We start from the raw sequence: 25,857 nt of genomic DNA on the forward strand, positions 1-25,857 counted from the left end.
GTACCTGCTGTTGCCGCGTCGCCAGAGCACAATTTCTTTTCTCATCCTGAAGCAAAGTTCTTAACCTGAAGCACTATTTCTGGGTTAGCAGAGTCTGTAACCTGAAGCGTATGTAACCTGAGGTACCACTGTAATATTTTACTCGTCACTATATCGTACTACTTATATACCTACATATTGTATCACAGTTTCAAGCAGTTTCCTTTGGTTTGGCTTGACCTTTCTCCATCTTTTTCACTTCATTTCTCTTCTGAAAACTGACAACAAAATAGAAATTTTAAGAGAAAAAGAGAGGTTGAATGGTGCATTTCCTTTGGTGGGGGGTTCCCATGGGAGTGGGAAGAGGTTCATAAAAGAGAAAAGTGCCGCTCCTGATGCAGCCCATGTGGAAGGTGTTGAGGCGTCGCTCCTGGTGGGTGCAAGTGGCCCAGATCTGGGAGAATGGCCAGAGCATGGAAGAGGCCGGAGAACCTTCCACCAGGAGCCGTCCAGGAGAATAACGGGACAGGCAGGCAGCCTTGGCCTCCTGGAACAACCGCACTGTTGTCCTTGCAGTTAAAAGGACTGCACCCTCTGGGGAGAGAGAGACTTTGTGTTGAAACCTTGCATTGGACTGGTTGCCTCTTTGCTCATTAAATGAATTAAAGACTCGTCCTCCTCCGTCTCTGTGAGATGTGGTTATTTCATTCTGGGGGTCCGAGGGGGAACCTTCTGCAGTGTAGAAACACAACCAACCAGATCCTTGGCTTCCCCTCGGCTATGGACCCCCTCCCAGAGGATGCAGGGCTTCCCCCAGCCATCCATCCCTTTGGTGAGCCAGTCTACCTGCGGGAGATTCTGCAGTCCCCCTCTGGGCATGTGGCCCTATCCGCCCGAGCCCGTTCAAGGTATGGAGGGCACACGGAGGGCACACGTTCAAAGTATGGAGTCACACTTCTCTGAAGTCTCTCAGCCCCACTCACCTCACAGAGTGTTGTGGGGGAGGAAGGAAAAGGAGATTGTGAGCTGCTTTGAGACTCCTTCGGGTAGCGATAAAGCGGGATATCAAATCCAAACTCTTCTTGGGACTGGCGGTGAAATATACTCGGAGTCGAGAGTGGATTTCATTCTCTTTATTCAGCTCATAGTGGTGAGGAGGAAAGTTCCCCCACAATATCTGCTTTATATACATTATTTACACAATGGGCTGCACGCGATTGGCTAATTCTGGGATTCTCCTGTGGACCAATCAGTTTGTGGATTCACGTCCACCTGGAGCTCGATTGGGTGGCTCCTGCGGACCAATCATACTGCTGCATTGTTCTAGGACCAATCAGACTGCTGCATTTTGGATCCTATTCAACTCAGTACATAACAGGCAGAGAGAGGGAGGGTGTCCGGCCATGCAGGGCTCTCTCAGGGCATTTGCCCTTTCTGCCCGCTCCAGGTCTGGGGTGCGCGGCGGCTCCTTGAAGCCTCACCATCCCCTCGCTGGGGAGGAACAGGTTAGACCCCGAAGCTCCAGAGGCGCAGCCGAGAGGGTGAACGGGGGAGAAGCTGGTCCAGGGGAGGTGGAGGGTAGATCTGCCCCTGGGCGGAGGAAGCGAGCTCCTTGCCCAACAGCACAGAGGGACCATTCTGACCTCCGGACTCAGCTCCTGTCCGCCCAGCCCAGACCTCGTGAAGAGCTGGGGCAACAGAGGACTCCAGTTGGGGTGACACCCAGAGCGAGGCTGGGCTGGAGTTTAGCAGCAAAGGGGGCTTTCAGCTTTGAGCGCCCCCCTTTTGCCCCCTTCCCTTGCCAGCTGCGGCCCCCCCTGATGTTTCTGGACCAACCTCCCACCCCCGATGCAGAGCCTAGGAAGGGGGCTGGGGGGCATAGCTGCCAACCATCCCTTTTTTGGTGGGAAAGTCCCTTATCCCAGCGCCGTGTCCCGCTGCTGTCCCTTATTGATGATATCCCTTAAATTTCCCAGGTTTCAAAAGCCTTTGCAGATGACCTTGTATTAACATTACAAGAGCCAGTACCCAGTACTAAGAGAGCTTTAGAATTAATCCAGGAGTTTGGTCATGTGGCAGGATTTAAGTTAAATAAGTTAAAGACTAAAGTTTTGGAGAAAAATTTGACGCCGATGGAGAGAGAGAGGTTTCAGAAAGAGACAGATTTGACATTAGTAAAGAAGGTTAAGTACTTGGGGGTGAATATGACTGCTAAGAATGTAAATTTATTTAAAGATAATTATGAGAAATGCTGGTCAGAAGTGAAGAAAGATTTAGAGATTTGGTCGAATTTGAAGCTTTCCTTGCTGGGTCGGATTGCTGCCATTAAGATGAATGTATTGCCGAGAATGTTGTTTTTGTTTCAATCATTACAAATTATTGACAAGATGGATTGTTTCAAGAGGTGGCAAAGAGATATTTCTAGATTTGTCTGGCAGGGCAAAAAGCCCAGAATAAAATTCAAGAAACAGAGGGGGGTTTGCCCTGCCAGACTTTAAACTTTACTATGAATTAGCAGCTTTCTGCTGGTTGAAGGAATGGCTACTTCTTGAGAACACTGACATCTTAGATCTTGAAGGTTATGATAATGTATTTGGGTGGCATGCATATTTGTGGTATGGCAAGGTTAAAGCGCATAAAGCATTTAAAAACCATATTGTCAGGAAAGCATTATTTAATGTCTGGACAAGATATAAAGATTTTTTAGAGAACAAAACCCCAAGGTGGTTATCACCTATGGAAGCGAAAGCTATGAAAAAACTTAATATGGAGGCGAAATGGCCAAAGTACTGTGAAATTTTAGAGCAGGAAGGTGACAAGTGGAAATTGCAGAGTTATGACAAGCTCAAAGGGAAGGTGCGAGACTGGTTACATTATTTTCAAATAAGAGAGGCTTATAATCAAGATAAAAAAATTGGCTTTCAGGTGGAAAAATCAAAGTTGGAAACAGAACTCTTAGAACCCAATGCTAAGATACTATCTAGAATGTATAATGTGCTGTTGAAATGGAGTACTGAGGAAGAAACGGTAAAATCTGCTATGATTAAATGGGCACAAGATATAGGACATAATATTATGTTCGCTGACTGGGAGCAGTTGTGGACCACTGGGATTAAATTCACGGCATGTAATGCCCTAAGAGAGAATATTATGAAAATGATGTACAGGTGGTACATGACCCCAGTCAAGCTTGCAAAAATTTATTACTTGCCCAAGAACAAATGTTGGAAATGTAATGAAATTGAAGGTACATTCTTTCACCTTTGGCGGACATGCCCGAGGATTAAGGCTTTCTAGGAAATGATTTATAATGAAATGAAAAAGGTGCTTAAATGCACTTTCGTGAAGAAACCAGAGGCCTTTCTCCTAGGCATGGTTGGCCAATTGGTGCCAAAGAAGGATAGAACTTTCTTTATGTATGCTACAGCAGCAGCAAGAATACTTATTGCGAAGCATTGGAAGACGCAAGATCTACCCACCTTGGAAGAATAGCAGATGCAAGTAATTGACTATATGGAAATGGCTGAGATGACTGGCAGAATCCGAGACCAGGGAGAAGAGTTGGTGGAAGAAGATTGGAGGAAATTTCAAATTTATTTACAGAAGTATTGTAAAATGTATGAATGCGGATGACAATGTAATAAAATGAAGGGGTTCTAGCAACAAGAGATAAAAATTTGAAACTATAATTTTGGGAGGTAAAATATTTAAGGATAAAGTAGTAGGATATGAATTTGCTGAACTAATTGTAAAGAAGGATACAAAAAAGGGAGGCGGGAGGAAGTCAGGAAAATAAGTTAATCAAAGTTGAATAATCAGAAAAGAGTGATTTGTGTTTGTTTTATTGTATTGGTTGTGTTTGTATTGTATCTATTGTTGTGTTTCTTTTTTGTATGTGTGTCTTTTATTTTAAGTTTGGTTGTAAACCTAATAAAATATTATATATAAAAAATTTTTTTTTCCCAGGTTTCAAAGGAAGCCGCTCCCTCCCTCCCTGCCGGCCAGGGAGGAGGGAGGCTTCAACGGTGTTGCTTGGTTGCGTTGCTCACCCAATAAGGAGTCTAAGAACGACTGGGGGGTGGAGCTTGCATGCTTTGTGCTGATCAAATCGGCTGCGTTGCCTGGGGACTCGCCTTTGCTCAGCGCTTCCCAGCGGAGAGGTGACGGTGGTTTTCCTTGCTGCATCCCCTTTGCCGGGTTGCTGCGCTGTGGGAACCGCCGCTTGAGGCTTCGTTTGGCTGCTGGCTGGGCTTTCTGCCTTTGGCTCGGAGGGGCTCAGAAGTTGAACATACCTGTGGCCCTTGGAAAATCCCTTATTTGGGCTGCTGGTCCCTTCTTTTCAAATCTGTAAGTTGACAGCTATGCTGGGGGGGGGTCAGCCCGAAGAGCCCCCCTGGAACCCGCCTGCTGCGGCCTGAGTGGGGGGGGGCGTGCAGGAGAGGCGGCGGCAGCGCGGGCGCCCCTCTCCTCGGCGGGGACGCGCTTTGGGGCCGCGTGAGCGTGCAGGGGGACTTCTGGCGGGGAGGGCGCGCGCCCTGCTATCTGGAGGCGCCGCTTGGGCAGCCCGCGCTCCACGCCCCGCCTGCTCGGCCCCGGCTGCCTTGCCGAGCCCAGGTCCGCATCCTCGGCGACCGAGACCGGGCAGCGGAGGGGAGGCTCCGCGGGGCAGGCGGAGGAGAGGTCTGCCCGTCCCTGGAGCTGCTCGACCCCCAGCCAGCCTGCAGGGCGCTCTGCACATGCTCCAGGGGGCGCCTCTTTCCCCCCTCTCGGCTCCTGGCCGGGCTCCTTCTCCTCCTCCGGCCCCCAGGCTCCCCCCAAAGGAGACCAGCTGGGCGCGCCCGGCGGGCCAAGGGTTAAGAGCAGCGGAGCCGCCCTCCTAGAGAGGACAGGACAGGAAGAGGCGGGTCTTCCGGAGGCGCCCCTCTTGTCTCCTCGGGTGAGTCTCCCCCTCTTCCTGGGCTCGGCCTTCGGGGTCCTGGGGGGCTGCTCAGCCGGGGCCTCTCCCCCCCCCCGACCAGGCGAGGGGTCCTGCCATTGGGGGAAGGAGGGGGGCAGAGAAGCCCGGGGGGGCGGGCGGAAACCGGGGGGGCGTGAAAGAAACGCAGCCAGTGAGAACTTGGGGTGGAGCAGCCCAGTCCCTCCTCGGGCTGCTGCTGCCTTGGGGAGCCCGGGATGCAGGGGGGCTGCTCAGCTCGAGGCCTCTGCCCCCCCTTGGCCCAGGCGGGGAGGGGGCTGTGGGTCCAAGAATCCTCAGAGCTCTAGATGAAGGCTCTGAGCTTACATCCCCAAGCTCCTTCAGTACCTTGGATGAAAGTTCAGTCAGGGATATAGTGCAGTCCAGCCCTGGCTCCTAGCAAGACTCAGCCACGCTTGCTCAGGAAACATTTCTCTTCTCCTGACCAAGTATCAGTCTGATAACAGACCAATATGTTTGCTTTGTAGGCTTTGCTAGTACCTCTAAATCGGACCATCAGAACTTGGCAGAATGCAAAAGGATTCCTTCCGATCTCTTGGAGGCTTCATGAGAGCCCAGATGGATGAGCAAAACTCAGCTGACCCTGAAGCGGGAGGAGGCCCTGCCCTCCAAACTGGGAGCAGTGGGAGATTATGGGAAAACTCAGAGCAGAAGATCCCAGGTGAGGAGGACACCCTCTGCTCAGAGGTGCAGAACCAGCAGTTGACGCAGTCCGGCTCTCAGGAGACCAAAGGACCCCGAGAGGCTTGCGGCCGACTCCACCACCTCGACTGTCAGTGGCTGAAGCCAGAAAGTCATACGAAAGCTGAGATGCTGGACCTGGTGATCTTGGAGCAGTTCCTGGCTGTCCTTCCGCTGGAGATGGAGAGCTGGGTGAGGGAATGTGGAGCGGAGACCAGTTCCCAGGCTGTAGCCCTGGCTGAAGGTTTCCTCCTGAGTCAGGCGGAGGAGAGGAAGCAAGCAGAGCAGCAGGTGAGAGAGACTTTCCTCTGGAAACTCCCAAGGGGCTCCAGGCAAGACAGGGAGCCTTCCAAGATGCTCTCCTAACGGCTCGCCCTCTTTGGAGAAGCAAGGGATGAGATCTGCTCCCCTAAAGTGTTTGCTCCGATCTTTCTTTTTCTAATCCTTCTCCCCATTCTCTGTTTTAAATCCTTGTTACTCTTTTAGGAAAAAGGTCTCTTTGCGGAAATGGGCCTGGATTCCTGTGAGGCAGAAAAGACTCCGTTGGACGCCAGAGGGAGGCCACTGGGTAAGGAGGAACTCGTCTTTCTTCTCATTCTGTGGATCTTGAAACTAATCTTTGGGTTCTGTTCACATTTGGGGGGGGAGGCACTTGGGGCCAAGAGCCCAAAGGGGGGGGAGAGATATATTTTGACAGAACAAAAATTTGAAATGGGTACAATGTCAAAATGCACTCAACAAGCAAGACCTTTTCCATGGCACATCTATGGCACTTATCTCCAAGTGCCGAACCTCTAGTTATAGGTAGGTAGCCGTGTTGGTCTGCCGTGGTTGGAAAAAGAAAAAAAATCCCTTCCAGTATCACCTTAGAGACCAACTAAGTTTGTTATTGGTATGAGCTTTCATGTGCATGCACACTTCTTCAGATACACTGAAACAGACTTCTGAAAGAGACTTCTGTTTCAGTGTATCTGAAGAAGTGAGAGACGCAGGAGCTGATGGCTTGCCATTGACTTTTGTCTTTTGCAGGTGAGAGATGGATGCCCCCCAGACCTCCTCATCCATCTTTTCATGAGAACGGAGGAGAAGCAGCAGCTGTGGAAACAGATCTGGTATGGGGAAAGAGCTTTGTGGGGAAAGAGTCAGAGGAGTGGGGCAGCCAGGGAGCCTCTGGGCCGGAAAGAATTTCTCCTCCTCTTGGCTTCTGTCAAAGCCTCTGTCCTGAACAAAGATGGACAATGCCATTCGAGAAACTCTATGTACTGACAGGAATGAACAGCCATCTCTCCTTAACTGGGCTTCGGAATGTCACTATTTTTATGATTTATCATTAGCTGCAGTTATATTTCTATAGTGATCGTTAGATGCCAAAATCTAATCAGGCTTTTAAGCAGTTGAGAAGCCATAGCAAACAGTGGCCAGGATTCACCTCAGCAGCCCCATCAGCTGTACAAGGGGATTCCCCTCCTACCTTTTTTATAAAATAATATTTATTACTTTTAAACCTTACAAAAAGGAGAAAAGAAAAGAAAAGAAAAAAGCAAAAGCAAAAGAAAGAAAAAACAATACAATTCAATATATAAACAATACTCGACACAACATTAACACAAAGATGGACAATGCCATTCAAGAAGGTTTATGTGCTGACAGGAATGAACAGCCATCTCTCCTTAGCTGGGCTTCGGAATGTCACTATTTTTATGATTTATCAGTAGCTGCAGCTATATTTCTATATTGATCTAATCAGGCTTCTAAGCAGTTGAGAAGCTTCCAAGAAGTTGAGAAGCCATAACAAACAGTGGCTGGGATTCACCTCAGCAGCCCCATCAGCTGTAGAAGGGGAATCCCCCTCCTCCCCCTCTCTGTGCCCCCATGAGCCCCTTGAAGTTGGCTGTAGGGCAGAGGGAGGGTCCCATCGCCCCCCAAGCATCGCACAGCGGGAGTAAAGAAGGGATCGTTCTGTCTGGCAGACAGGAATACTTCCACAGACAGAATAATTTGAAGAACATCCTGCGGAGTTCCACCCATTCACACAAAGATTAATACCCATCATTAAAATGCACAGTAAAATAAATCAACTGAAATGCTAAAATAAGCATCCAGACCTAAAACGTGCAGCAAAATAATCCCATTAAAACAACACAACAATGAATGGGCAGAAAACAACTGAGCAATGTGTAGTAGATAATCTTTATGCTGTCTCAGAAGAGGACCTTTTTCCTTTTCCTTCAGGGTCCTCTGTGCTTTGAAGATGTCGCTGTGTATTTCACAGAGGAGGAGTGGGCGTTGCTGGATCCTGACCAGAGAGCTCTGCATAAGGAAGTCATGGAGGAGAACCGTGCGACTGTGGACTCTCTCAGTAAGGATTCCTGCTGGACTATAATATATGTTTTGAAATACACACACACACACACACCCCTACCTACACCTGTGAGAATCCTGCAATATTTTGCTGGCGCTTGACAGCATCTGGGATTCTCATTCACCACAGCTCACCTTGAATCTACAGTTCTGTCTGCAAATATTCTTGCCCCACATATGCCTTTTTAAACCATGACCAGGCTGGTCTGAGCTGCCCAGACCTTCTTGAATGTAACCTTCCATGTGTTGGCAGGAGTAGCGGCTTCTGTGTGGTTTTCTGTTTTTGCTTCTGTCGCTTTCTGGTTGACCAAAGAGACAACTGGCCTTGCAGATAGATGGAGGAGATTCCACGATTAGGTCAAACAAAATCCACCCTGGAAGATGCCAGGCTGTTTGAATCTCAGGTTCCCATCAATCTGGGCGTCAATGAGAGTCAACAAAGGCAGTGAACCCTGTAGTAAGACCTCAGATCTAACTCCCTTCCGTTCTTCATCTATCACAAACATTCATTAGCAGTCTTCCATAATTGGGGGATCTATTTCTTCCTGAGGCTCTAATCAGTTTCTCTCTTTGATGCAGGTGCTGATGGATTGGAAATTATGAACAAGGGGAACCGTGACAACATTCACACAGTGGGGAAGTTGTATAAATATTTGGAGTGTGGAGAGAGTTATAGTCTGAGCTCCCATTCTACTTCCCATAAAATATATCCTATTGGGAAAAATCGTTATCGGTACTTGGAAGATGGTAAGACGTTTCGTCAGAAGACATTTCTCACTTTCCCTAAAAGAACTCACAGCAGGGAGAAACCCCATCAGTGTTTGGAATGTGGGAAGAGCTTCACTCGCAAGAATAGTCTCACTTTCCATAAAAGAATTCATACAGGGGAGAAACCCCATCAGTGCTTAGAATGTGGGAAGAGCTTTAGTCACAGGTCTGTTCTCAAGGCCCATCAAAGAAGTCATACAGGGGAGAAACCATACAAGTGCTTGGAATGTGAAAAGAGCTTCAAACTGAAGAGACATCTCACTTATCATCAAGCAATTCACAGTCGGGAGAGACCATATCAGTGCTTGGAGTGTGGGAAGAGCTTCAGTTGGAAGGACCGTCTCATATACCATCAAAGGATTCACATAGGGGAGAAGCCATATAAATGCTTTGAATGTGGAAGGGGCTTCAGGAAAAGGGTCCATCTCGCTTCCCATCAAAGTATTCATACAGGGGAGAAACTATATCAGTGCTTGGAATGTGGGAAGAGCTTCAGCCAGAGGGGTCATCTCACTTCCCATCAAAGAATTCATACAGGGGAGAAACCATATCAGTGCTTAGAATGTGGGAAGAGCTTCAGTCGGAAGGACTGTCTCATATACCATCAAAGGATTCACATAGGGGAGAAGCCATATAAATGCTTTGAATGTGGAAGGGGCTTCAGGAAAAGGGTCCATCTCGCTTCCCATCAAAGTATTCATACAGGGGAGAAACTATATCAGTGCTTGGAATGTGGGAAGAGCTTCAGCCAGAGGGGTCATCTCACTTCCCATCAAACAATTCACACTGGGGAGATACCCCATCAGTGCTTAGAATGTGGGAAGAGCTTCACTAGCAAGAATAGTTTCACTTCCCATCAAAGAATTCATACAGGGGAGAAACCGTATCAGTGCTTGGAATGTGGAAAGAAGTTCACCTGGAAAAAAAGTTTCACATCCCATCAAATAATTCATACAGGGGAGAAACCGTATCAGTGCTTGGAATGTGGAAAGAGCTTCAGTGACAAGCAGGGTTTCACTTATCATCAAAGAATTCATACAGGGGAGAAACCGTATCAGTGCTTGGAATGTGGAAAGAGCTTCAGGCAGAAAGCTAAGCTCACAGATCATCAAATAATTCATACAGGGGAGAAACAATATCAGTGCTTGGAATGTGGTAAGAGCTTCAGTAGGAAGAGAAGTCTGACTTGCCATCAAAGAAGGCATACAAGGTATGAACCCTATAAATGCTTGGAGTGTGGAAAGAGTTTCAGTCGGAAGTAGCATCTCATATCCCATCAAAGTATTCATACAGGGGAGAAACCATATCAGTGCTTGGAATGTGGAAAGAGCTTTAGTGGCAAAAATAGTCTCAGTTCCCATCAAAGAATTCATACAGGGGAGAAACCATATCAGTGCTTGGAATGTGGAAAGAGCTTCAGTCGGAATGACCATCTCATATCCCATCAAAGAATTCATACAGGGGAGAAACCATATCAGTGCTTGGAATGTGGAAAGAGCTTCAGTCGGAATGACCATCTCATATCCCATCAAAGAATTCATACAGGGGAGAAACCATATCAGTGCTTGGAATGTGGGAAGAGCTTTAGTCGCAAGGATAGACTCACTTCCCATCAAAGAATTCATATAGAGGAGAAACCATATCAGTGCTTAGAATGTGGGAAGAGCTTTAATCACAAAAATAGTCTCACTTCCCATCAAAGAATTCATACAGGGGAGAAACCATATCAGTGCTTGGAATGTGGGAAGAGCTTCAGTCGGAAGGATACCCTTACTTCACATGAAAGCATTCACCGAGTGGAGAAACCATATCAGTGTTTAGAATGAGGGAAGAGCTTTAGTCGACAGAATAGTCTCACTTCCCATCAAAGAATTCGTACAGGGGAGAAACCATATCAATGCTTGGAATGTGGAAAGAGCTTCAGTCAGAAGGATACCCTTAGGACCCATCAAACAATTCACCGTGAGGAGAGACCATATCAGTGCTTGGAATGTGGAAAGAGCTTCAAATGGAAGAAAAGTCTCACTTACCATCAAGGAACTCACAGCAGGGAGAATCATGGTATTTGAAGATGGGTCTCCTATGTCCTCTCAATCTCCTCTTTTCTGGGCTAAGCCTACCCAGCTCCTTCTCTCGTTCCTTAAAAGGCTTGGTTTCCAAATGCTTGATTATATTGGTCACCCTTCTCTGCACAGATTCCAACTTCTCAATATCCTCCTTTGATTGTGACATCCAGAATTGAGCACAGGACTCCAGGTGTGGTCTGACCAAGGCAGACGGGAACATAGTATTACTTCCCATGACCTGGACATTAGACGTCTGTTGAGATAGCCTGAAATAGCATTAGCTTATTTTGCTACTGACTCACCTTGTTGACTCACGTTAAGCTTTTGGTGTCCTAAGAGCCTTAGATCCTTTTCACATGTGCTGCTGGCAAACGTGGTGTTTTACATAGAATCATAGAATTGTTTTTTTTTTTTAACTTTTAATAAATTTTTATTCAATACGCGTTAAAATACATACATAATCACGACAAAAGAAAATACAAAAGAGAAAAACAAATACATCTATCCAAGGAAAAGGAATTAGAGAATATTTTGTCTCTTTTCATATTTACAGTTATTTATACCTCTATAAAATGCTATTCATGATAACACAGTGAAATGAAATGTAAGATATCAGAATAAAGAAAAAGGGAACAAAAGGAGAATAAAAAAGTAAAAAAAACAGGTCATATATTGTAATGGTTATATGGGGTTGCTTGTGCGTAAGTTGCCGCCACTCCTGGCTAGGTTGCCTGGTTAAACCTTTTCCTGGCTGGACAGCCCTTCACTTCGTGGCTGTTCAGTCGCTAGCAGAATCCGTCAGTGGGCGTTTCTTGAACTTCTTCCAGCAAAGAAGTTCTTTGACGCCAAGTCTACGCCTACTTTCCCTGCGCGGAAGTCTTCTGCGCAGGGTGGGTGTGGGTAGCGGAGGACCTGTGCTCTCCCCGCTGGTCTCCGGCGAAGAGTCCTGGAGCCCCCTCTCCGATTCCCCCATCCGCCCCCCTTTCTCCCTGGTGTTACGCTGATTTCCTTCCCCAGCTGATGAGTTCCCTCTCTCCCTGCTGGGCCCTTCTCCAGCATCGCTTGGGAGCCTTGCCTCCACTTCTGGCTCCGATGTCAGTTCCCTGACATCCACCTCCCCCCCAGGACCCCCTCCACCCCTGGCCCGACCTTTTGACCCAACTTCGTCCCTTTCCTCGGCCGACGATGCGGGGAATCCCCGGAAGGAGCTGTCGCCATCCTCTGAGGATTCAAACTCCGCTTCCCACCCGCTCTGATCTCTTCCCGCGGGGTGGCCCTCCCAGTCCGATTCTTCTTCCTCTGACGCCTCTCCTCCCTCCTCTTCGGAGGCAGGAAAACCCACAAAATCCTCTTCATCATCTGTGGTTCCAAATTGCTCCTCCCAGAATCTCGCTAGTGGTTTAGGTTTATCTGGGAACAGGCTGTGGAACTCCTCCATAAGATACCCATCATTGATAGCCTCCGCGGGGACCCACGTGTTTTCTGACTCGGGTTCTCCCTCCCAAGCTACCAAGTACTCCACCTGGCGCCCTCGCCATCTTGAATCGAGTATTTCCTTGGCTCGGTTGTGGTGTTCCCTCTCCTCTACCTGCGGGTATGTGGTGACTTCTCCCTCTCGCCCTGGGAATTCCCGCCCCTCCCTGTACGGTGAGAGTAGGGACCTATGGAACACTGGGTGTATTTTCATGCTGTCCGGCAACTTGAGCTTGAATGCCACGGGGTTCACCTGCTGTGTTACCTCAAAAGGAGTACGCTACAACAGCAGCAAGAATACTTATTGCAAAGTATTGGAAGACACAAGATCTACCCACTTTGGAAGAATGGCAGATGAAGGTGATGGACGATATGGGATTGGCAGAAATGACTGGCAGAATCCGAGACCAGGGAGAAGAGTCGGTGGAAGAAGATTGGAAGAAATTTAAAGACTATCTACAGAAATATTGTAAAATTAATGAATGTTAGAATGATGTTGGATTGAAATTAAGTGGTTTGCAGCTGTAATGCTTTAAGAGAATATGAAAAAAAAAGGATTATAAATAGATAATAATATAATGGTAAGGATTTGCTGAACCAACAATTTGTGGTGGAATACAAAAAAGGGAGGTACGAGGAGGTCCGGGAAACAAGTTAAAGGAAAATAAGCAATTGAAAATTTATGTGTTTTTAATTATTTTTATTCTGTATTTTTGTTATTTATCTGTTTTTTTTCTTTTTCACTTTATTGTAATACTTAAAAAAATCTTAATAAATATCTTATTTAAAAAAAAAAAAGGTCCCAGCCGCCTTGGCCGCAACTTCTTGCACCCTCCCTTAAAAGGTAACCCTTGGGTTGACAACCACACACGGTCTCCCACCCGTATGGTCTCCACTTCCCGACGGTGCTTGTCTGCCTGCCTCTTGTAAATTTCCTTGGCCCGTTCCAAGTTCATCTTAAGTTGCTGGTGCAAGGCCTCCATTTCTTCCACAAACTGCTCTGCCGCAGGTACGCTCCACCCTTCCTCCCCCCTCCCCGGGAAGGCCCTGGGGTGACACCCATAATTGGCCATGAATGGGCTCATTCCCGTGGACACATGTTCAGCGTTATTGTACGCAAATTCGGCCAGCGCTAGTTTCTCTACCCAATCGTTCTGTCTCTCGCTGACGTAGCAGCGTAGGTATTGCTGGAGTATACTGTTCGCTCTTTCCGCTTGCCCGTTGGTTTCCGGGTGTCTCGCTGTCAAGAAGCCCACCTCGACCTGCAACAAGCTCATGTCCTGGGACATTGTATAGAATGTCCTGGGACATGTTCTATACAAGATCTCAAAGTAGCTGTATTACTACAAAGGAATTTCAGAAATAGACTGGAAAGAGAAGCTGCTGAATTGCAACTCATTACCAAACTTAAAACCATGGAGAGACCTGGTCTGAACAAAGACATTGGATTCTTATCTCATTATACATGACAAAGCCATTTTTCACCTTCTCACCCCTTGCTTTTTCCTGTAAGACCTATTGCAGTCGTTAAGAGTCGTCAACAGGCTCATCACAGCTATCTGCCAACCACCCATTCCCACCACCCTTCTGAGTAATACCCCTCCCCACCTTCTCACTATATAGAAGGATCTGGCACCTTCTGTTTCAGTGTATCTGAAAAAGTGTGCATGCACACGAAAGCTCATACCAAGAACTAACTTAGTTGGTCTTTAAGGTGCTACTGGAAGGGGGGGGGGATTTTTTTTTTGTTTTGACTGGAAAACTGTATTCCATGTCTGAGGACGAACTGCAAGAACTCAGGGAGTTCATAGATCACAACTTGAAGCGGGGGTTCATCCAAGAATCCAAAGCAGTGGGGGGCAGTCCCGTGTTTTTCGTGAAGAAGAAGGACACGCCCCAACGCAGACTCATAGTTGATTATAGGATCATCAATTCCAGGACGAAGCCCACAACATTCCCCATGCCCAAGATCGACGACCTGCTCGCGACGGTGAGGAAGGGACGACTCTTCACCAAGTTGGATCTACGAGGGGCGTACAATCTCATACGCATGCGGGAGGGCGATGAGTGGAAGACAGCCATGTTTACACCTTTAGGCACCTATGAATATCGCGTAATGCCTTTTGGTCTGCAAAATGGCTCCCATACCTTCCAAGCTTTCATGCATCACGTGTTAGCGGGACTCCTCTACAAGAGGTGCGTCTGCTTCCTGGACGACATCCTGGTCTTCTCGGAATCGCAGGAGGCTCACGAGAGGGACGTCAAGGAGGTCCTGCAGAGGCTACGGGAGCACAGACTTTACGCCAAACTAGAGAAGTGCCAGTTCGACATGACGGAGGTGGATTTCCTGGGCTACAAGCTGTCCGACAAGGGACTCGCCATGGACAGCACCAAGGTCCGCGCGGTGTTGGACTGGAAGAGCCCGCGCAATCGGAAGGAGGTCCAGAAGTTCGTCGGCTTCGCCAACTTTTATCGCAAGTTCATCAAGGGGTTCGCGAAGGAGACGGCGGCCATCACGGACACCCTCAGCTCCAAGAAGAAGAAGTTCATCTGGACGGACCAGGCGGAGCAGTCCTTTCGGAGACTCAAGCGTCTCTTCGCGTCCGAAGAACAGCTGCTACATGTAAACCCCAGCAGACCAATGAGGGTTGAGACGGACGCCTCGGACAGAGCGGTGGGGGCCGTCCTGTTGCAGCAAGATCCGCAAGGGGAATGGAGGCCGTGCGCATTCTACTCCAGGAAACTCAGCAAGGCGGAACAGAACTACATCTGGGACAGGGAGTTGCTGGCCATTCATGCAGCTTTCAAGGCGTGGCGGCACTTCCTCGTCAGAGCCAGACACACAGTGCAAGTCCGCACGGACCATAAGAACCTGGAGTACTGGCGCACGGCGCGGTTCCTGAACCAGAGACACATCCGCTGGGCGGAGTTCTTTGCGGATTTCGATTTCCGGATAGAATACATCCCGGGAGACAACAACGTCATGGCGGATGCACTATCCAGGAAGCCGCAGTATCTCGAGGAAGCGGCACCGGTGGCGGCCAAACACATTTTCGCACCGAAAGCGTGGGCGTGCGCTTCAGCCGCCGTGGACCTGGACGCGGTGCGTCGAGCGCTGCAGACGGATTCGTTCGCACAATCCAAGATGGAGGAGGTGCGAAGAGGCACAGCGAAGGACGACGAGTTCCAGATACGAGACGGACTGCTCATCCGCAAAGGGGCTCTCTACGTACCCGGAGACGACCTCCGCGCAAAAGTCCTGCAGCAGTTACACGACGCGCCCAGCGCGGGGCACTTCGGCAAGGACAAGACGGCGGAATTAGTAACCAGAGACTTTTGGTGGCCCAAGGTGAGGGGAGAAGTCGCGGATTACGTCTCCAGGTGTGACACCTGCCAAAGGGCCAAGCCAGTACACAGGAAGCCGGCGGGTCTGCTAGAACCCCTACAGACGCCGCTCGAACCGTGGGAGAAAGTGGCCCTGGACTTTGTCACAGATCTGCCCAGTTCGCGAGGCAAAATAGCGGTACTCGTGGTCGTAGACATGTTCACCAAGATGGCGCACTTTATTCCGTGCGCGAAGGTGGCCACAGCGGAACAGACCGCCAAGCTGTTCATAGACCACGTGTTCAAAGCTCACGGCTTGCCGCGGTCCATCCTGTCCGACCGGGGTTGCCAATTCGTCTCGAGCTTCTGGCAGAAGCTGCTGGGCATCCTGAACGTCAAGATCAACTTAGCGTCGGCACGACACCCGCAGACCAACGGACAAGCGGAGAGGGTCAACGCCATCATGCAGCAGTACCTGCGATGCTATGCCAATCAACAACCCTAGACCTGGGTGGACTACCTACCGCTGGCCGAGTTTGCCTACAACGACACGAAGCACGGGTCTACAGGAGTGACACCGTTCTTCGCCAATAATGGGCGGCATCCCAGAACTTTCCCGGGGTTAGAGACGAAGGGGGAGGGGGAGCCAAGGGGAGCAGAGCACTTAGCAGCAGAGTTACAGGAGGTCCACGAGCAACCCCGAAGGCAATTGGAACTGGCGAAACACGCCTACAAAATGCAGGCAGACAAGCACAGGAGGGTCGGGGAGGACATCCAGGTGGGGGACTGGGTCTGGTTAGCAGCCCAGGCAGTGCCGGCCAGGACGCTAGCTAAGAGGAAGCTCAAACACAAGCAGCTGGGGCCTTACCAGGTAGCGGCGCAAATCAATCCAGTGGCCTTCCGGTTGACACTCCCGGAGGGTTCCAGAATGCACCCAGTCTTTCATAGGCCAGTGCTCACACCCTACAGGGCACCCCACAGGTTTCAGGCGCCAGGGAACGCACCAGACCCACTTAACGAATCTCTGAAGAGGGAGGGGTCACGGAGGGCGACGCCACTCAACGAGGTCACGGAGATTTTGGACTCGAGGTGGGGGGAAGAGGGGGTGGAATATCTCCTAGCCAGGGAAGGTAGCCCAGCCAGCGCCAACAGATGGGTACCGTGCTATGCCGTGGAGGAGCACTACCTCAAAGACGAGTTCCATGCACTCTTCCCACACAGACCTATGCCGGCAGAGTATTTCGACGACTGGCTTTTCACACCCACACTTTCAGCCAGTACGTTCCAGGGTTTTCCATCAGCTGAAGAGACGCCGCCGGAAACAAGTTCCCCGGAGGGGTCATTCTCGGGGTTTGCCACAGACCGCTCCTATTGGTGGGACACTCAACCGGAGGTGGGGTGGCGCAGGGAGCTGCTGCGGGGACCTTTACACGCAGTCTCACCAGAGGTACCCGGGGGAGGGGAGGACATGGACGTGTTGGGGGAAGATCCTGGATTCGAGCACAACAGCAGGGAGATGGAAGCAGAAGAAATCAACGTCGACGAGCCCGTTGCGGTCTGGCCGGATCCTGCGGACCGGCTGCACACCGGGGGGGAAGAATGGTATCCCGCACTCACACCCACAGCACTGGAGCACCCGGAACCCACACCCGAAGAGGGGGAGGGGGGAAGGGGGGGCTTCGAGGGGGGATGGATGTCAGGGAATCAGGAGCAGGAGCACTGGGGAGAGAGGAATTGGAGAGCGAAGGGGAAGAATCCGAGGGCAGCATAGGGGAGTATGACAGTGGCCCGAGAGATTCCATGAGCTTCTCCAGTGAATCAGAAGATTCCCAGAAGGGGGCGCCGATGGTCAGGACAAGGGGGGTCCCAGGGGGGACGCACCCGGAACACGGATCCAGAGGGGAACCCCAAAGTAGCAGTGGGGGATCGGGACCAGTTTCCCCACCAGAGCGTAGTGGGGGGGAAGAGTCACATGTGTCAGGACCAGCGTTTCCTCCAGCGGGGAGAGGAGATGAGTCAGGGCTGACCACGCCTCCATCGGAGAGTGGGGGAATGGAGGGGAGGTCAGTTGCAGCTAGCCCCCCCCGAAGGGGGAAGCAGTGACGGCAGCAGTGAAACGGTCATGAGGAAAGCTGCTGGCTGGGCGCGCGCGCCAAGTTCAAATGTACAGGCGTGAGGGACAGCAGGAGACCCGGATGGGGAACCAGCTCCTAAAGCCCGCCGGAGGGAGGGAGAAGGCTCAGGGGAATCAGCGTCAGAAGAGTCTAGAAAAGGCGAGACCCCGGCGGGCAGGCGGACCCAGAGGAGGAAAGAGCAGCGGAAAAGGTGGAGCAAGGCGAGGGTCTTAAACTGGTGTACAGGGGGAGGAGATTCAGACGGAGCATCAGCGGTCTGACAGTTGAGACGTAGAGCTGCGCGCTGCGGCTCTGGAAGTGAAAATGAACTTCAATAAAGACTTTTGTACTTAACAACGAAGCAGCGTTGGTCCTTTGTGAGCTGGGACCTTGGGCAGCTCTGACACCCGCGATCCGAGACAACCCTCGAGGGAGCCCATGCAGCCTGAAGATGTGATCTACAAACAACCTGGCTGTTACCTCTGCCGTTACCACATGCGAGCAAGCGATGAAATGGCACATTTTTGTTAGCAGGTCGACTACTACCATGACTGCTGTCTTCCCCCTTGACTTGGGCAAATCTGTCATAAAATCTATGGATACCACCTCCCAGGTCTTCCCGGCGTGGGTAAGGGTTCCAGTAACCCTGCGGGTGCAGCCCTCTCCCCCTTTGCCCTCTGGCAGCGGTCGCACCCCCGCACATATTCCCGTACATTCCCTCACCCTTGGCCACCAGAACTGCCTGGTGACAAGCAACATGGTTTTGTGTCGACATAAATGCCCCGCTGTTGGGTTGTCGTGGAGTTGTTTGAGTACCCTTCCCCTCAAGGTCTCCCCCGGTACGTACAGCTCTCCCTTGTAGTACAGTAGCCCTTCCTTTTCCTCAAACCCTCCATGGTTTTCCCTTCCGTCCCGGAGTTCCCTGATTTTTGTTTGAGCGAATTTGTCGTTTCTAGTAAGCCCGGCTAGTTCTCGTTTCCCAACCAACACTCCCCCACACACCCATCGGTTCTCGGGGAACACGTGTCTGACTTCTGGCGGTCCCTCTCCTTCCATGTACTCCGGCTTCTGGGAGAGAGCATCTGCTCTTACGTTTTCCTCTCCCGGCACGTACAGGATCTCGAAGAAAAACTTGGAGAACTCCTGTGCCCATCGAACCTGTCTCTGGTTGAGTACTCGCGCAGTCCTCCAGTATTCCAAGTTCTTGTGATCCGTACACACCTGGATCTTGTGCTGCGCCCCTATTAGCAGATGTCTCCATCATCGAAATGCTGCATAAATTGCAAGCAGTTCGCGGTCATACATCGTGTAGTTTTGCTCCGACTTGCTCAGCTTCCTCAAGAAAAAGGCGCACGGCCTCCAGCTCTGCTGGTCCCCCTGCTGCAACAGTACCGCTCCGATGGCCCGGTCTGACGCGTCAGTCTCCAGCTTCATTGGCTTCTGCAGATCCACGTGCAGGAGCTGCTCTTCCGAAGCGAACGCCTTCTTCACCCTTTCAAAGGATTGCTGGGCACTTTCTGTTCTTTTTGCTATGAGACAATCTGTGATGGGCGCTGTCAAGTGGGCAAAGTTCTTGATGAACTTCTGGTAGAAGTTGCTGAACCCTAGGAACCTCTGCATGTCCTTCCGGGCTTTGGGGGTCTTCCATTCCAGCACTGCCTGCACCTTGCTGGGGTCCATAGCTAGGCCCTTGTCTGACAACTTGTACCCCAGAAACTCAACCTCTCTTGCGTGAAATTGGCATTTTTCCAGCTTGACCCACAACTGGTGCTTCTGCAGTCTCTTTAGCACTTCCCTGACGTCTCTGACATGTTGCTTCTCATTGTCCGAATAGATTAAGACGTCGTCCAAAAAGGCTACGCAGTTCTTGTACAGCAGGGGCCCCAACACGTGGTGCATGAAAGCTTGAAAACAGGCGGAGCCCGACTGTAATCCAAATGGCATAACTAAGTACTCAAAGGCCCCCAGGGGGGTGAACATGGTGGTTTTCCATTCGTCCCCCTCCCTCATCCTAATCAAATTGTACGCTCCCCTGAGGTCCAGCTTGGTAAAAATTTTCCCCTGCCTTACCCGTGTTAAAATGTCGTCAATCCTGGGCATTGGGAAGGTCACGGGTTCTGACACCAGGTTGACGGCCCGGTAGTCCACAACTAGCCTGGGCTTATTAGTATCCTTTTTGTCCACAAAGAACACCGGACTGCCCCCCACTGCCTTTGATTCTCTTATGAAACCTCTTTTCAGGTTCTTGTCTATACATTCCCGCAACTCCTGCATTTCCCGGTCTGACATGGCATACAGTTTGCCCACCGGCAGCTGAGCCCCTGGGAGTAAGTTGATTTGGCAGTCAAAGGGCCTATGGGGGGGTAGTCTATCCGCCTCCTTCTTGCTGAAGACCTCCTGCAGGTCAGCATATTGTGGTGGTACCTCCCCTTTTGGCTCCACCGCCATCCCAGCCACCCTGGCCACGGTCATCCTTGGGTTTCCCCCCCCCCCCAGACAGTGTTCCAAGCAGTGAGCTGACCCAAAGGTGACCGTCCGCTGATGCCATGCCACTACTGGATCATGTAGTGCCAGCCAGCTCATCCCTAATATTATTGGGGGTCCTGCCAGTGTGGCTACGTGAAAGGCAATGGTCTCTGTGTGCCTGGAAACCCTCATTCTCATTGGTGGGGTCTGGTGCGTCACTTCCCCTCCCAGAAGTTCTCTGCCATCGATGGTGGTCACTTGCAAGGGAAAATCCAGGGGCAGCAGGTGGAGTTGGTGCTCCAGAGCGAAGTTCTTGCTGAAGAAATTGCAGGAGCTGCCTGAATCCAGCAGCCCCTTCACCTTAACTGGGTGCCCATTCGGGAGTTCTAGCACCACTTCTATGGCTATAGCTGCCTTGGGGGGGTCTGGCTGGGGCACTTCTATTGGTTGCTGGCCTGGCTGCTGTGCCCGCTGATTGGCAGCCAAGCATTGGCGTTTCCCTGCGCCTGCCCCTTTAACCCCTCCTCCTCACAGCCAGCGTCTCCCACCATCCCTTGCCATGCCTTTCTTTGAGGGCAGACCCTGGCAAAATGTCCTGGCCGTTGGCAGAGGAAACACTTCTTGGTGGTTTTCCAATCCTTTCCCTCCCTCTTGCGACCTTCACTGGAGTTTGAAACCTCGCGCGCGCGCGCGCCATCTATTTCCATTGGCTCAGCCGGCTGGGAAGGCTGCCTCGGCATTTCAGGAATGCGGTAGTCATGGCAACGTTCCCCTCTCCCTTTGCGCTTCTCCTGAGCCCGCGCTTCCTGTCTTACTCCTATTGCAAGCACAGCCTTGGTCAGCTGATCCATCGACTGTAGGCGGGGCGCGCGGGAAAGCTCGTCCTTCACCGTTGGGGACAACCCCTCCTCAAACAACATTTGAATGGGTTCAGAGTCCAGATCCCACCCGAGCCGGTGGATCAGCATCGCAAAACGCGACCAGTGGTCTCTAACTGATTGGCTCCCCTGCTTGCACCCCATCAATTCCCGGCGAGTCACATTTCGCTCCACTTCACTGGAATACATTGCATCCATCGCTCCAAAAAATTTCCTATGGTCCTTCAAGGCAGCATTTTGCGTCGCCATTAGGGGCCTGATCCATTCCCGGGCCCCATCCTGTAGATGCCCGACAATATAGGCCACCCTTTCCCCATCATCAGCAAAGTCATTATGCTGCAGTTCCAAAGCGTACTCTATTTCCGTTCGGAACGCGTTATAGTCCTGGGGCTTCCCCCCAAACTTGTGCACCAGTCCCGGTACCTTCCTTGCGACAGGGGTGTGTCTGACCTGTGCATCCTGATTCCGCCTTTCGTCTAGCCGCGCCGTCAACAGAGCCACATGCTGTTCCAAATCTCGGTTCCTCTCCACCAGATTTTGCACTCCAGCTGCTTGCTCCGTGGCGCCGGCTCCTCCGGTTTGGCTCATGGTGCTGCCTGCCTGTCGCTGTGCACAAGCAACGTCAGGGACTGACGGATTGCTGTAATGGTTATATGGGGTTGCTCGTGCGTAAGTTGCCGCCACTCCTGGCTAGGTTGCCTGGTTAAACCTTTTCCTGGCTGGACAGCCCTTCACTTCGTGGCTGTTTCAGTCGCTAGCAGAATCCGTCAGTGGGCGTTTCTTGAACTTCTTCCAGCAAAGAAGTTCTTTGACGCCAAGTCTACGCCTACTTTCCCTGCGCGGAAGTCTTCTGCGCAGGGTGGGTGTGGGTAGCGGAGGACCTGTGCTCTCCCCGCTGGTCTCCGGCGAAGAGTCCTGGAGCCCCCTCTCCGATTCCCCCATCCGCCCCCCTTTCTCCCTGGTGTTACGCTGATTTCCTTCCCCAGCTGATGAGTTCCCTCTCTCCCTGCTGGGCCCTTCTCCGGCATTGCTTGGGAGCCTTGCCTCCACTTCTGGCTCCGATGTCAGTTCCCTGACATATAGGGTTTTTTTTTTAAAGTAGATAAATACTCACAATACATAGCCATTTCCCATCTATATTTACATTCAATTGTATAATTTCGTCTTGTCCTTATCTACCTTAAACAAATTGTTTCTTTTGAAAGAAAAAAGAAAAAGAAAAGAAAAGAAAAAAACGACTTCCACTGTTTACCTCACGCGTTTTTAATAATCCGTTCTTCAGAGCCTCTGTTCTTCATATTTTCCCTTTGGGTTTCCTTAATGTCTCACTTTGTATCTTTTGTTATATTACGCACAAGATTATTCTAAACACAACCAGATTTTTGTAGTTGAGCCCTGATTTTGTAAATAATCATTTAAACACTCCCATTGCTTCATAACCATAGTTTTGGATTTTCTCCTTATTATATCTGTCAATTTTGCTAATTCCAGGTACTCGCAAAGTTTCCCCAACCATTCTCTTTCCTCTTTCCAGTTACTAGCAATCAAAATTCTTGCCGCTGTTGTCGCGTATAGAAATAAGTTAATTTTCTCTTTGGGGATATCTTTATCTAAGATTCCTAATAAATATGCCTCTGCCTTTTTTTTATGTGATGTCCTTATCAATTTTTTTATTTCGTCATGGATCATGTCCCAAAAGATTTTAATCTTTGGGCATGTCCACCACATGTGATATAATGTACCTTTTGTTCTGTTACATTTCCAACATTTGTCGTTGTTCCTTTTATTTATTTTTGACAATCTGTCAGGGGTTAGGTACCATCTGTGGTGCATTTTTCTGAAATTCTCCCTTAATAAATCACAAGCAGTAAAATTTACATTTTCCTCCCGAAAAGTTTTCCATCTTTCCAGATCTATCTCATATCCCAAATCGTGCTCCCATTTTAACATGTTTTCCCCTTTCGTCTCTTGTTCTAGGGTGGTTTTCATTAATAGTCTATACATTTTTGCAAGTATTTTTTTGATCGCTCTGTAGTATTTCCTTTTCTAATTTTGAGGTTTTATTTTCAAATCCCCCCCTTTTTATGTCTTTTTCATAAGTTGCTTTTAATTGATAATATTGTAACCAATTTATTCTAAATGTTTGTAATTGTTTGTAAGTTTTTAATTTAATATTTCCATCGGCTTCCTCTAATATTTCCTTATATGTTGGCCAAGTCTCTTTTACATTACTCTTTAATGTTGTAGTTGCTTTCACTGGCGAAACCCATTGGGGAGTTTTCTCAATAATTTTTCCTTTTGTTCTTTCCCAGACATCCAATAGAGTCTTTCTTACTATGTGGCTTGTAAATTTTTTGTGTTGTTCTTTTTTATCATAGAATAAGTAGCCGCGCCATCCATATATTTTGTCCCAGCCCTCTAACGTTAGGACTTCATTATCTTTTAATAATATCCATTTTTTTATCCAGCACCAACACGCTGCCTCAAAATACTTCCTTAAATCTATGATTCTATGAATATTACATAGAATCATAGAATTGCAGAGGTCTAATGGTCTTAGTGGACCACAAGCTGAACATGAGTCAACCGTCTGATGGCATCCAGCATGGAATGTGTCCCTCCGTTTTTCAGCATTTTTAGTAGTCTATAGCAGTCTCTGCTCCTTTTGCCTTCCCTGGGAGGAAGGTGGAGTGGATGTCTGAAACTCAATGTCAAACTGAAACTCAATCCAGTTAAGACTCAGGCAGTTAGTGGGTGGTGCCCTAGACCAGATGGCTGGGAGATGGCCAGCTCTTAAAAAATTTAAATTGGTTTTACATAAAGTTATACACAATAACTGTAACCTTTCCAAAACATAAACAGTAACAAGGTTCTTTCAGACCTTCCCCCACATGGGTTCCAGTTCTAAAGATGTTCTCTTTTCCCTTCCCCCCGCATCTTTTACCATTATCCATCTATTATGTAACCATAGTAACCAAAGTTCAGTTCACATTACAAGTGTCCTTGTATCCCTGCCCATGATTTTAACTGTCTACAGTGGTCTTTCAAGCATACAGTAAAATTATTCCAGTCTTTTAAAAATACTTGTTCTTCCTGGTTTCTGATCTTTCCCCTTAGTCTCGCCATTTCTGCGCATTCCATCAGTTTGGTCTGCCGCTCTTCTTTAGTCGGTACTTCACCTTCTTTCCATCTCTGGGCCAAAAACATTCTGCCGTCGTTGCGTACATAAACAGTCTCTTATTTTCTTTGGTAATGCATCACATATTATAACAGAAAAGCCTCTGGTTTTCTGACAAAGGGTGAGGGGAGAGACTCCATCAGGCAAGGCCTCCTTCCACCTGCCTTGCCCAACCCTCTGCTTCTCAATGTGTATTGTATTGTTTTGTGTACTGTGGCTTGCCGTTATAGTTTAGATATTATTGTAACCGTTGAGTGGATTTCTGTTTAACTTTTATATGTTATCATTATGTTATACTATTCTAAGTAATAGTTGAATGTTGCTATTTTGATGCAGGCTGCCAATTTTAAAGTTATGTATTATTATCACATTTTTCTATTGCATTAGATTGTTAGAAGATGTACATTTTCTGTTTCTTCAGGTTGTAAACCGCCTGGAGTATTGTAAGATAGAAAGACAGTATACAAATTAAAATTGATCATGTTGATGATGACAAAGGTTTTCTTAAACGCTTTCTTCAACTCAGTATATATCATTTCCCAGAACGCTTTTACCACTCCACAGGACCACCACATATGATAAAAGGTTCTATACATTTGAGCTGGTTCTATACATTTTTGCAGGCTTACGTACCAACAGTACATCATTTTCATATAGTTTTCTTTCAACAAACAGCAAGCCGTAAACTTCAAATCCTCATTCCATGACTTTTCCCATGATAAAAATTGTATATTATAACCAAAGTCTCTTGCCCATCACTGATCTAACTTCATCATTTTTAGTATACCATTCTAGGGAGATGGCCTGCTCTTGATGGGGTTACACTTCCTCTGAAGGAGCAGCTTCATAGCTTGGGGGTCCTCCTGGATCCTTTGCTGTCACTCAAGACTCAGGTGGCCTCCGTGGCCCAGAGTGCCTTCCATCAGCTTCGGCTGGTGGCCCAACTACGCCCCAGTCTGGACAGGGATCACCTAACTACTGCTGTTTATGCTCTGGCAACCTCAAGGTTAGCTTACTGCAATGCGTTACACGTTGGGCTGCCTCTGAAGACGGTTCGGAAACTGCAGCTGGTGCAGAATTCAGCGGCCAGGTTGCTCACCGGAGCAAGACGGTTTGAACATATTATACCAATCCTGATCCGACAGCACTAGCTGCCCATTCAGTGTGCTGGTTTTGACCTATTAAGCCTTAAACAGCTGAGGACCGGAATTCCTCAAGGACCGCCTCTCTCCATATGAACCTACCAGGACCCTGAGATCATCTGAGGCCCTTCTTCATGTCCCTCCTCTCTGAGAGGTCCAGAGGGCGGCAGCACAGGAACGGGGCCTTCTCTGCAGTGGCTCCCCATTTGAAGAATGCTCTCCCCAGTGACGTTTGCCGGGTGCCTTTTGTTATACACCTTTAGGCACTGGGCAAAAACATTCCTTTTTAACTAGACCTTTGGTTGATTTGATTGACATCCTATGTCCTTTTAAAATGTAGTTGGGGGGAGGGTTTATTGGGTTGTTGTTGTTTTTATTTTGATGACTCTGTGGTTTTATATTCTGGTTTTATTTTGTGAATTGTCCTGAAAGCCTGTGGGCATAGGGTGGTA

The 25,857-nt window shown here is 49.1% G+C and overlaps 2 protein-coding genes across 2 annotated transcripts in view; both read left to right on the plus strand.

Annotated features, from left to right (window-relative positions):
* Window positions 1-759: 759 nt before the first annotated feature.
* Window positions 760-24,166, plus strand: LOC310759216 (uncharacterized protein; the record flags this gene model as incomplete). Its single annotated transcript, XM_083606153.1, has 6 exons — window positions 760-887; window positions 1,427-1,882; window positions 6,122-6,203; window positions 7,868-7,994; window positions 8,576-11,231; window positions 23,621-24,166. The coding sequence occupies 5 exons, from the start codon at window positions 760-762 to the stop codon at window positions 10,024-10,026; spliced, it is 2,244 nt and encodes a 747-aa protein (XP_083462279.1). The 3' UTR covers window positions 10,027-11,231; window positions 23,621-24,166.
* LOC310759217 (zinc finger and SCAN domain-containing protein 31-like) overlaps window positions 4,879-25,857 on the plus strand; it is a gene marked incomplete at its 3' end in the record, with an annotated part of 29,933 nt that continues 8,954 nt past the window's right edge. Inside the window, exon 1 of the mRNA XM_083606154.1 lies at window positions 4,879-4,915. The remainder of the gene's footprint in view (window positions 4,916-25,857) is intronic.

This window comes from Podarcis filfolensis (assembly GCF_964270895.1).
Source record: "Podarcis filfolensis genome assembly, chromosome: 3".
NCBI classification, from domain to species: domain Eukaryota; kingdom Metazoa; phylum Chordata; class Lepidosauria; order Squamata; family Lacertidae; genus Podarcis; species Podarcis filfolensis.